The sequence below is a fragment of the Phyllostomus discolor genome, chromosome 4, assembly GCF_004126475.2.
Source record: "Phyllostomus discolor isolate MPI-MPIP mPhyDis1 chromosome 4, mPhyDis1.pri.v3, whole genome shotgun sequence".
Lineage (NCBI taxonomy): Eukaryota > Metazoa > Chordata > Mammalia > Chiroptera > Phyllostomidae > Phyllostomus > Phyllostomus discolor.
The window spans coordinates 5,952,942-5,965,579 of NC_040906.2; the positions used below are offsets into that span (position 1 = coordinate 5,952,942).

A 12,638-nucleotide genomic window follows, 5' to 3' on the forward strand; every position below is an offset into this window, starting at 1 on the left:
AGCAAGCAAAATATAACCAGAGACACTGGAACTAAGAACAATCTGACAGTAACTGGAGGGGAGGTGGGAGGGAATAATGGGGGAAGGGGGTAAAGGTTTTCAGGAACAACTATAAAGGGCACAAGGACAAAAGCAAGGGGGGTGGAAGCAAGGGAGGTGGAAGCAAGGGAGGAAGGTGGGGATGGCTGAGGTTGGAGGGAGTAGTGGGGAGTAAATACAGGCAACTGTATTTGAACAACAATAAAATAATTTAAAAAAATAAACAAACTCATTAGCAGCACAATTTACCATAGCTAGATGCTGGAAGCAACCAAGATGCCCATCAGTAAATGAATGGATCAGAAAACTATGGTACATTTACCCAATGGAATTCTATGCAGCAGAAAGAAAGAAGGAGCTCCTACCCTTTGCAACAGCTTGGATGGAGCTGGAAAGCATTATGCTAAGCGAAACAAGCCAGGCGGTGAAAGACAAATACCACATGATATCACCTTTAACAGGAACCCAAACAACAAAACAAAGAAACAAGCAAAATATAACCAAAGACACTGAAATAGAGGACAGGCTGACAGTGACCACAGGGGAGAAAAGGGAATTTCAGGGGACAATGGGAAGGGTTCATGGGAACAAATTTAAAGGACACATGGACAAAAACTAGGGGGAGGGTGGTAATGGGAGGGAAGTGGGGAGGGTTGGGAGGATGGGCGGCATTGGGAGTAAAAGAGAAAACTGTACTTAAACAATGATTAAAATAAAATAAAAAATAAACAAAATCAATAAGCAGGTTCTTGCATGAGGATGATAAAAAAGAAAAAGAAAACTTAGTAAGCTGAGCCTCTGTTGGGCACTCTTGTCCTCTGCTCCTGGCCTCCATGGTTCATGGGACACAACGAGGTCTGACACAGATGGCACCAGCCTTTTACCTCGTCCCCTCACACTCTTTCTCCTGTGCCCAGGCAGCCGGCAAACTAGGTCACCCTCATGCTTGGTGTTGGCATAAATGTGCCAGCTTTTCCCTGAGTTTGCTTAGAGTCATCAAGTCACCATGTGAATGAGAGGTGAATAGCAGTCAGCTGGGTGGAAAATCCATAATGGCCAGCCTCCTGGGTGGACAGTCTTATACTTAGCCTGCTCTAGCCAAAGAGCATGGGACACTTTTTGGGGGAGAGAGAAAGCTGGCACAAATCTGAATCTGGGAACAGCAGTGGTATCTGTGGGATTGGGAGGGTTCCTGGTCCCCCTGACCTCCCTTATTTCGAGGGCACACTCAGGCTGGGAGTTCTGTGAAAGGTGAGTTTGCTCCCTGGCAGGTGTCCCTGGGCTCACCATGCTGGAGAGGCCAGGGCTCTGTGCTCCTCAGAGCTCAAGTGCACAGGGACAACAGCCTCTGGGGTGGTGTGTGTGCAAGCAGTTGATTGGAGCAGTTAGAGGCCATGTGGGTAAGTCCACTTCTGGGGTTCAGATTTAGGGGTTATTTTTGGCACACATCTAAGCCATGTCCCTTGATCCAGATTTTACCAGGGAGAATGCTGGTATTTTGAGGTTTCTCTATAACCTTCTCCTTTCTGGGATTACCCTCTGGCCCCCAGAAAGACTGGTTGCCTGACTTTGCTGACCAGGAAGAAGGTGGACTTTCTACTAAAGTGTTGACCACCCCACAAGCCTGTGGCTGCTCTCAGAGTCCGGTAATAGTACACTAGCAACATCACATGTTTGCTGCTTGTGAGATTTGACTTCCTTGCAGAATTGTCCTGTTTTTGTTCACTTTCTTGAGTTTCAAGCTCTTTATTCTCCAAATATTACCCAGGGTTTCCAGCTGTTTCTGCAAGAGGGTGGCTCATTAGGAGCTCACTCCTACAGATCAGAAGCAGAAAGCTTTGTCCTTGCATGTAAGCAGATCTGCTATGCCCATTCCCACGCTCAGCCCTCTTTCTGGTTTCTGGAGATGCCAGTGGGCCCAGTGCCCCTGAGCCTCTGCCCACCAAGCAGGAGAGATGCTGCTGTGCAGAGCATCAGAGGCAGGTATTTGTTCGGAGAGACACAAGCCAGGCTAGATACACTTCGTACTTCTGTGCTCATTGGAGCAGAAACACAGTTTACAAACCATGTTTCTAAAATAAAACATGGTTTATTCTAGAATTTCAGTTGGAGTGAATACTTTACAAACCACCCATAATAATGAGACAGATAAATTGTTGCTGAGAAGAATTTTAGGATTTATTTTTATTTCTGTGAAATTTGGAATAATGATCCAAATTGATCATGACTCCAAGTCTATTGGAATCATGATAGGGATTGCATTTCAATGTATTTGTGAATTTTTCATCTTTCCTTTTGTTACTGATTTCTTGTTTTATAACATCATGGTAGTAGAATAGGCTCCATGGTGTGGTATGGTGTGACTTGGGACCCAAATCAAGTAAAATGGCCAACTGAGCTCTCTGACCAGATGGTATGAGGAGCTTTACTCTGCAGAAGGGGAGCACTACTAGTTGGGTCCCCTTTTCACTCTCCTCCACCCTGCACACTCCCTCCTACCCACATTCCCCCCCTTTAGTTCATGTCTATGGGTCATACATACAAGCTCTTTGGCTTCTACATTTCCTATACTATTCTTACTCTCTCCCTTTTTATTTTCTACCTACCATCTATGCTACTTATTCTCTGTACCTTTCCCCCCTCTCTCCTCCTCCCACTCTCCTGTTGATAACCCTCCATGTGATCTCCATTTCTGTGGTTCTGTTCCTGTTCTAGTTGTTTGCTTAGTTTACTTTTGTTTTTGTTTTAGTTGTGGTTGTTAATGATTGTGAGTTTGCAGTCATTATACTGTTCATATTTTTCTTCTTCTTTTTCTTAGATAAGTCCCTTCAACATTTCATATAATAAGGGCTTGGTGATGGTGAACTCCTTTAACTTGATCTTATCTGAGAAGCACTTGATCTGCCCTTCCATTCTAAATGAAAGCTTTGTTGGATAGAGCAATCTGGGATGTAAGTCCTTGCCTTTCATGATTTGGAATACTTCTTTTCAGCCCCTTCTTGCTTGTAAGGTCTCTTTGGAGAAATCAGCTGACAGTCTGATGGGAACTCCTTTGTAGGTTACTGTCTCCTTATCTCTTGCTGCTTCTAGGATTCTCTCCTTCATTTTAATCTTGGATAATGTAATCATGATGTGCCTCGATGTGTTCCTCCTTGGGTCCAACTTCTTTGGGACTCTCTGGGCTTCTTGGACTTCCTGGAGGTCTATTTCCCTTGCCAGATTGGGGAAGTTCTCCTTTATTATTTGTTCCAATAACTTTCCATTTGTTGCTCTTGCTCTTCCCCTTCTGGTACCCCTATAATTCAGATGTTGGAACGTTTCGAGATGTCCTGGAGGTTCCTAAGCCCTTCCTCACTTTTTTGAATTTATTTTTCTTCATTCTTTTCTGTTTGGTTGTTTCTCTCTTCCTTCTGGTCCACACCATTGATCTGAATCCCAATTTCCTTCCCATCACTATTGGTTCCCTGTACATTTCCCTTTATTTCACATAATGTAGCCTTAATTTTTTCATCTAATCTGCAACCAAATTCAACCAATTCTGTGAGCATCCTGATTAGCAGTGTTTTGAACTGTGCATCTGATGGGTTGACTATCTCTTTATTGTTTAGTTTATATTTTTTCTGGAGCTTTGATCTATTCTTTTCTTTTGGGCCATCTCTTTTGTCTCGATGCATCTGTTACATAGTGAGGGGCAGAGCCTGAGGTGTTCATCAGGGTGGGGCAACCCACATCTCTGGGTTTTGATGCTGTATGTGGGGGAGGGATCCAAGAGGGGACAATGGCACTTGCACTGTTCTCTGACAGCTTTCAGTCACTTCCTCCATCACCCATCAGCCAATTGGGACCTTCTGGTGCTGATTCCTGGGTGGGTGGGTTTGTGCATGTTCTAGGATCCTGTGAGTCTCTCCAACTAACTCTCCTGTGAGGCTGGGAGTTTCTCTGACTGCCGCCTCAATCCCCACAGTGGTTTTAGGCTTTATTTCCCTGCACCGAGACCCTGGGTTTTGTGGTCTCCAGTTACACCTGGTTTATCTGCACTTGAATGTGCGACCACCTGCTCCGCCAGCTGTTGCCATGCTGGTCAAATGCAGCCTCGCCCACCCTGCTCCACAATCTGCTGCCTCACTGGATCCGCCAGCTGCCACCTTGCATGCCCCAGTCTGCCAGCCACTGCCTTGCTGCCAGTCCTCTCTGCCAGGCTACTGAACTCTGCCCCTCCTACTGGTTCTGGATGAATATGTCTTCTTTAACTCCTTGGTTGTTGGACTTCCATACAATTTGATTTTCTGTCAGTTCTGGTTGTTTTTGTTTTTAAATTATTGTTGTCCTTCTTTTGGTTGTGCAAGGAGGTACAGTGTGTGTATCTACACCTTCATCTTGGCCAAAAGTCTTGCTTGAGTTTCTCTCAGTCATCTAGTAGCCAGAAATCACCTGGCTTGTGCCTAAGCCAGACTGCTGAATCACATGGAGATGTAATAAGGATGATATCCCTTCAACTTTAAATCTTTGCAGGAGGTACCAACCTCTGTCATTCCCCTCGCCACCAGAATTATGACATTGGTTTCAACTTACTATTTTCACTAAAGAAAACTTCAGTTTCAGAGCCTTCCATCTGGCTGTCCCTAGGACAGTCATTGTTATTTCCTAGGTTAAGGAATGGTAGGATAGAAAACCAGTTTGGCCAACTGCTATGTGCATCCTGAATATACCTTTGGGAACTTGGGAAATGACTGCTGGATGGCTACATGGATTGAGTGGACTCAGTGTTAGGTGGTCATTACCTTACCTCCATAAGTGTACTCTAACAGGCGGTGCTTTGGGTCCCCAAATGTGGACTGAGATATTGTATTAATAACCCTTAAAATTTCTATATGTTTTCTTTGTTTTGAATATGGTTGCTTGAATGAATGACCATAGGCCCCTTTGGTGAAGAACTTAGGGAATTACTACTGTGTACATTTGCACCCTCCTTTCTGATAAAAACTGTCTTCATTTCCAACAATAGCTTCTGGAGCAAGGATTGGCCGAGGTCTGGAAAGGAGGCAAGGAATGTTGTCTTTTCTTTCAGGTAGCACCTGAACCATCTGATCTTCTTTTAAAAATATCTTTTGGGCCCTGGCTGGTGTAGCTCAGTGGATTGTGCACGGGCTGCGAACCAAAGTGTCACAGGTTCGATTCCCAGTCAGGGTACATGCCTGGGTTGTAGGCCATGACCCCCAGCAACCACACATTGATGTTTCTCTCTCTCTCTCTCTCTCCCCCCCTCCCTTCCCTCTCTAAAAAATAAATAAATAAAAATCTTTAAAAAATATCTTTTGGTGAGATATGTGAAGCAATATCCTGTTGGCTGCTCTGTTCTGCCTGTGAGAACACCATCTTCTATGAGCTATTTCCTTAGACATCTATGGGTCAGGGTCCCTGGTTGTCATTCTAAGCTTGCTGCTCATTATGGAGATTACTCATCTTTCTCTGATAAACTAGTGCTGCCACATAGCTTAAATTACTCTGGAATCCTATCATTTCCTTTGCTATGAAGGAATCCAGCACTGTACATGATTCCTACATTATTAGAGCCTACAGAGGACAGTCCCACCTGAGCATCTTAAGGATGCAGGTGCCCTCTTAAGACTGCATTTCTTATGCTCATTAAGGTGGTGTATCTGAGGCCTCCTGAGAACATGGTCACCTGAAGGATGGGTTTTCCAGTTGCAGAGAGTAGAGCCGTGCCATCTTCCTAAGAGTTTTGAGTGCCCGAACTCCATTTTGCTGGCCCGGGCAAATCTAGTATTTCTTCTTTCACTCTATCTAGTGTGCACTGTGCTTTATAGCAAGCCACTAAGAATCACCAAGAATCATTGCCTTTGAAACTTGCCAGGCTAATTAATCTCTGTGACCCAGGACAGTATACCTGTATCAGTAGCCTCCACTGCCCATCAGTGGTACCTTGTAACATTGCTTTTCCAGGATCCAGTCCCACACAAATCTTCTAGTCCTGCAGCTCTGCTGAATTGTTCAGCTAGGAGTGTTATCTCTTATATTCCTAGTTTTGTTATGCTGAGAGAACAGTGTATAGTCTTAAATGGGAGGTAAGACAGAGGTCTCCACCAACAGGGACAAGGGACCATTTTGCAAGTCTGTGGGATAAGAGGGATCTATAGTTCAGAGTTCAGGTGCATCTACCTAGAAAGCCTCATTCTGAATTTCAGGGCTTCATGATTTCTTTATCAGGGCCTTGACTTTGACTCAAGAGGCCACACTGAGCTTAGAATTCAGTCTTCACTGAAGTTCTCTCATTCTTAAACTTAGGGGCTATACTAGGCCTTCCTTAGGGCCTGCTTTCTAGCTGTAGGTAATGATCAATATATTTAGGCCTGTCATGTACTCAATATTTAAGACATTAGTGGTGTTTAGAAAAAGCCACCAAATTATACAGTTCTTATGGTTACTATTTCTCCCTTTGTGAAGGTTAGACAATTGTATCTGGTAGTATACATCTTCGCCTATATTACATTCAGTTTCTGAAGGTGAATGTTTTTGGAACCACACTGCTTGAGCACCCCAGGTACTATCTATATTCTGCCTGGAACCTTCCAGCTAGACAGTGTCCCAACTCAGTACTCTATGCCTAAGGGTTGGCTTGCTAAAACCATTATTTTAAGGTGGGCTTCAAAAAGAAAAGCCTGAGATAAAGTGTCTTGAATACATGATTTATTGTGAGGATTCTCTCAGGAGGAGGAGTATAAGGGATGCAGGATACCATGGAGGAGAAAGCTAAGCAAGGATGTAGTCATAGCTGGACAATGGTTGTAGCTTCAGTCCCTGGGGGACATGGAGTCACTGAACATAGTTGTTTCAACCTTGGGGTGGGAACCACACCCTAGGCCACAGAGATATAACATTCAGGTGAATCTGGCTCCATTTGGCCCAAAGCAATACATTGTGGAGAGGTGGCATCAGCAGCCAACCTCATAGCAGCAGGGGGATAAGAAATGTGCCAGAAAGCAGCATGATGTTTCAGGGTGCCAACAGCATGCACTGCACCAGTGCACTGTTCTAATTTGTTTCCTGAATAGCGAAGACCTTTTTGGAATTCTCCATAAATTCTCTCTGGTTTAAGTGTAATTTCTCACGCTACAAGAAAAAGCAGAGAAAAATAATGATACTCATTTACATTGTCATTAGACATCTTGCAATTGACAATGATCAGAACTCTTAACCAGGTTAAGTTTAAAAACACACACAGCTAAGAGTAACTTGTTTCCTAACAGCATGATTACTTCTTGATGACTAGACAGAAATGGGAAATCATTACCATTCTTGAGGACTCTTACTCCTTATGTTTGGGTTGTCTCTTTCAGTGAGAGTTAGAAAAGTAACCTAAGATCTTAGAAACAATCAAACATCACAGATGTCTAAGTACAATCAGTGGTCTTCCTTTCATGTTGACACTTCTATTCCCCTTTAGTCACCCCTGTTAACTATATGGGGAATCACTTGCAAAAGACTCTGAATTTTGGGACCCCTGAGAGGTCTCATTAAGTATAAATGGGGAGAGGTAAGAGGAATAATGTGACTTCAGGATACAGTCTCCTTTGTAGGTGTGGAGGAAGAACGACATGATTGTTCTCAATGGGCACCTGTTGCCTTTACTGAAGCTCTCAAGGGGTTCTGGATGCAGACACACCTTCTCACTCATAGTTCCTCTACTTGGTGAGCTGAAATCCTTATATAAAGTCCAACTCACTTTCTGAACTGTTGCTCATACTGGCTTATCATAAAATCTGAGGGAAACTCTAAAAAATCCCCAGCAACAGGAAATGAGAGCAGAGAAGCTCATGGAAAGAAAATGCAATGAATGCATGGGAGCCACTTACCCTGGGGTCATGAAAAAATTTGTTCATGGCCTCCATAAAATCTTGCACTTTGCAGTAATTGTCCTTGATTAGTTTCTTCTTGATTATATCCAACTTCCTAAGTTTCCCTAGGTATTGAGAAGCCTTTGTAACCTGGTGAAAAATATATCAATAGCAATCAAATGGAGAGTTTTGACAGAGTTCAATGTGTTCTGTGGATTCCCATCAAATCCAGCAGAAATCCAAGGTGACAATAAAGTAGCTCATGCACTCCCTCCCAGTGGCTTCAGAGCATAAATCCCACAAATGCCCATGTCAAGGTCAGGAAATATCATGGTGGTTGGCATTGATGTTTTTTTGTTGTTACTCACATAAATTCCATGTGGAATATTTGGGAAAATGTTGCTCTCTAAATGGTGATAGACCTTTAAGAGGAGGAACTCACATTTCTGCAAAAGAAGGCAGCAGTGAATGAAAAACAGCTTGGAGAGAATGAGCTCAAAGGTATGCCATGAGAGACACAAGCCCACATCAATCTTCTGGAATTATCCCCACACTGGTATTGCTCTTGGACACTAACAGGTAATGACTGTATTTTTTTTTCCTGCATATAGTTTCTGGTGAGTTTTCATTGTGGTTGAGACACATTCAGAAGAGGAGGCATCGTCTGACACCCTCCCCCTCATCCTGTGACTGATTGATTTCTTACATGTGAGCAGAACAGAAAAGGCTTGGGGTCACATTCAACTCACCAACTTCCTCCCAGGATCCATCTGCTTCACCAGGACCTCAGATTCCATATAAAGCTGCAGACTTGGTGAAAAGTTTTCTACTGTGCAGAAGGTACAATTCCAACCATTCCTAAGATGTTGGATATAAGTGAGAAAAGAGAAAGCCCAGAAAGCACCACCATCACTACACCCACTGTTGTCTTTAAGGAACGGCCAGTAGGCGCAGACTGTGGGTGAAGGGGACATCTTCAGGGGTCCCCAGAATTCTCATGTGATACTCATAGAGGGTAACCACAGAGGGTGAGTGGGTGGAAGGCTGAGTCAGTGTGGGTAGTGGGCTCTCCTCTCCCTGTCTGAGCTACTGGGAGCACAGGGAGCCCTGACCATCAACCTGAGCACCAGAAACTGGACCTTAACCCATGGGGACCTTAGGCTTTCATCATCCAGTTGGAATGTAGTGAAATGAGGAAACCAGGCATGTTTTCATCCTTTTCTGAATAAGCCCAGAATACAGACAATTGGCACTACCACTCCCATGAAAAGGTGTCTGTGCTGGGAAAGTTCTGGAAGGACATTAGCAGTGTATTGGCAAAGGACCCAGTCTCTAGTCCCTGATCCCCAAGGAGAGAAGAGAACAATACCCTCTTGTTGCTAGCTCCTTTCAACAGCTCCCAGGATCATACTGCTGGATCCTGTACCTCCAGCCCCACTCTGTCTCCATCAGGAAACAAGGAGGAACCTTGCAGGGGTATTGTGCTTGTTGGGAGGATTGGTCTCTAAAAGGAGACAGGGGGCTGCATCTGACAAACCTCTTTGTGTCCACAGGTGGGAGGTGACAGTCCCCATGAAAGAAGCTCTGACAATTTTCACAGGGGAAGACCCTTCCTCCATCCTGGCAGATCGTGCATTTGTCTGAGTTTTCCTCCTAGAAGGTGAAATAAGGTCCACATTCTCATGGGCCCCTGATGACAAGCACCGTGGGAATGTAGGACTCATGGTCTTTGTGTGAGCCTGCAGGGACTCTTATGTGTTTCTGTGAGCTGTGAAGGGGCAGCATGGAGTGGAGGTGTCAGAAGAGGAAGTCTTGGTCTGCTGTGAAGTTCAGAAGGAGGGGCCTGTGTGACCAGACTGGAGAAGTTTTTTTCCAATGAAACCAGAGATCCAAAACAAAAGAAAACAGCAAATAAAATATAACCAGAGACATTGAAATTAAGAACATAGCCAGGGGGGACAGGGGAGGAGACAGTGGGGGGAAGGGTTTTCAAGCACTAGTATAAAGGACACATGAACAAAACCAAGGGGGAGGGTGGAAGCAAAGGACAGAAGTGGGTTTGGTGGGTGGGGGGAAAATGCAGACAACTGTAATTGAACAACAATAAAATAATTAAACAAAACAAAACAAAACAAGAAACCAGAGAACCTAACTCAGAAAGACAAGCAACAAAACAAGAGGATGATTTCATGGAAATCTGAATCATCTTATTACCTTGTAGAAAAATCAAGTTTCTGAAACAAAGTGATAAATACTTATACCTACACACAATGCCTGAACTGAATCATGGAAAAGTGGTATGCTGGGATATCAATAAGGTGGAATAAATGTCCCGTTTTCTTGGCTGTAGGCTCCCCCTGAGTTGAAGGGCCTGATAGGGGTTTCTGCACTATGGATTCTGGGCCTGGAGGGCCTCTGGCCCTGTGACATTGCCTTTGGGTTGGAAAGATCATGGACCCAAATGACCATGTCTTGCCAGGGAAGATGGAGTTCTTTGATTCTGGAAGGCTGAGGAAGATGCCCTGTGACTCACCGTGGCATGTATGATATGGAGCCTCCATCTCTGAGTGTCCAAAGAGTGGGGCAAGTGCTTTGTGCTGTAAACAGAGTGGGGAGCTCTCTCCTAAACCATGTACAATCAACTGAAACTGGATTTCTTACCAGTCTCAATATGTGTCTTTTGACCAGATTCAATTTCACTTGGAGAAGATAAAATTTGATAATATTTTCATCCAAAATTTGACCGTTATTCATTAAAACCTAATAAATTTGCACAGCAGATATGAAGATACACTGTATTCTATCCAAGTGTGTGTATCTGTGAGAATGAACTGGCCTGTGACTGAGCTTTTTGTTAATGAAGGAAATAGTGTGAGAAATAATATTAAAGCTCAAAGTCAGGTGCTGCTGTGACATCTGCTAAGACTGAGATGGCCTCAGACAGCCTATCTGCACATTCCTCTCCCCACTCTATTTCCCTGGATAAGGTCCTACATCTAAGTAATTTAGCTGTGCATTATTATTAATAAATAATTCCCTTGTCAAGGGACCAGCACTGATCCTGCCCATTGTGGAATACCAGGTTTCAGTTCCCTGTGAGCCAGGCAATCTTTGACACAAGCCAGCCACAACCTCCCATGGAAACCAGGCGGCCACCCCACACTTTGCAGCCCCTCATTGTCCACTTGGTTCCTGGTTGTGATCTCGGTAAGGCCTGCATGTCTGGCATTGACCTCCTTTCACAGTGTGGGAGTAGGTATGACTAATAACACCTGTCCATCCAACTGTGCTGTGACAGATGTTATTACTTGCCATCCCCCCTAAAGAAGGGTGAAGAAGGGGGCGATTAAAGCAAAACCCACTTAAAAAATGAAAACCAGCATTTATAGATGAAGGATGAACTTTTAGGAACTGTATGAGCTCGTGGTTGCTTTCCTGGTTTTGCCTTCTGAGAGAATCAAGAAGTTTGAGAACTGCTTGAAGGTTCTTCTCTCCCAGAGAGAAACATCCTGTCTATCCCATGGACTGTGGGAGAAATTCTTCCCCTCCAGTGCCCATCTGAGGTGACACAAAGGAGGTTGGGGACCTGCCCTCCCATTCGTGAGTGCTGGGTAGGAGGGAAGTGGGCTGTTGAAGAGCAGGAGGCAGGAATGACAGCGTCCACCTTTCTCTATTGAGACCCTTCTGCTTTCTCCAAACACTTATGGTCTGTGCTGTCTTTCTCCTGGGGTTACTCCCTTGACTCACTGATGCATGATGTTACCTTCAGTCTTTCTCCTCCAACATTTAGAAAGGATACTCCAGGTTACTATTTTTGGACATTTGGTTGGGCCCAGATGGTTAAATCACTCTCAAAGCCACAGTTACATCACTGTGTCCCTAGTGTCCCTATGTCCACCCTGCCTCCTGCCTTTGTGTACATCCTTGTGCTCACCAGCATCTCCTCCTGGGCCCTAAATCACATCCCAAACTTATCCAGTCAAAACATAATGTATTCTCTTTCCCCAACCCACTACGTGTTCTATCCTGGTGCTTCCATCTCATAAAACATACACCTTCAAGCACAAACCTTAGAATCCATTCTGAGTCCATATTCTTGCTTGTGTCCCAAATCCAATCTATCCCCATTTCTTCTCACAGTAAAATATAAGCTTTTTTGTTGATGTTAAATTCATTGTCCCTGTAGGGTCCACTGCAAACAGGGAAGCTGAGACCCTAAAGGATGGTTCAAGCTTAATATATAAAAGAGGGGTCCGTTTCTCAAATCTGTATTATATCTCTAATAACAACACAGAAAGATCAGAAATGTCCTTAAATAATTAGGCAGAGTAATTTGGAACATAGCTATGTTATTTTTCTGAATGTACAAAATAATAAAGGATGAAAAGTCAGTAAGAATTATTTTGAATCATGTTTTGGAATTTTGGGTGAAAAGATTTCCCAGAATCAAGAGTCTGGTCATTTGTTTTATATCCGTATAGGAGAAAGTGCAAGTGCCAATGACATCTTGCCAAGAGCTGCCATTCAGTGTTCTGGACGAATCCTGAATCACATGTGCAGTGGGGGCTGAGACTGCTCCACCATGGAAGCCATGGGATAATTTCCTTCTCCTCACTGCAGGGACTCTCAAATTACCATAATCCTCTCCAGAAAGTGGCAACCCTCTTCTCAGAAGAACAAGGAAATAATAAATGTAAAAAGTGCCTAAAAATCTTGCACTCATACATTTTAATCAAGAGCAGC

At 44.0% G+C, this 12,638-nt stretch overlaps 1 protein-coding gene across 2 annotated transcripts in view; it reads right to left on the reverse strand.

The window, feature by feature from the left end:
- Positions 1–6,730: 6,730 nt before the first annotated feature.
- The window catches only part of LOC114493818 (nuclear body protein SP140-like protein), a 61,751-nt gene continuing 55,843 nt past the window's right edge, over positions 6,731–12,638 (reverse strand). The window contains exons 2-5 of one of the 2 annotated variants that reach the window (XM_036025010.1): positions 8,645–8,753; positions 8,264–8,341; positions 7,914–8,045; positions 6,731–7,170 (exon numbers count right to left, since the gene is read on the reverse strand). In XM_036025010.1, the coding sequence (XP_035880903.1) occupies positions 7,093–7,170; positions 7,914–8,045; positions 8,264–8,341; positions 8,645–8,692 (336 nt within the window). In that variant the 5' untranslated portion in view covers positions 8,693–8,753 and the 3' untranslated portion in view covers positions 6,731–7,092. Of the gene's footprint in view, positions 7,171–7,913; positions 8,046–8,263; positions 8,342–8,644; positions 8,754–11,829; positions 12,316–12,638 lie in introns of those variants that run through there. The other variant, XM_036025011.1, reaches the window with a different exon arrangement.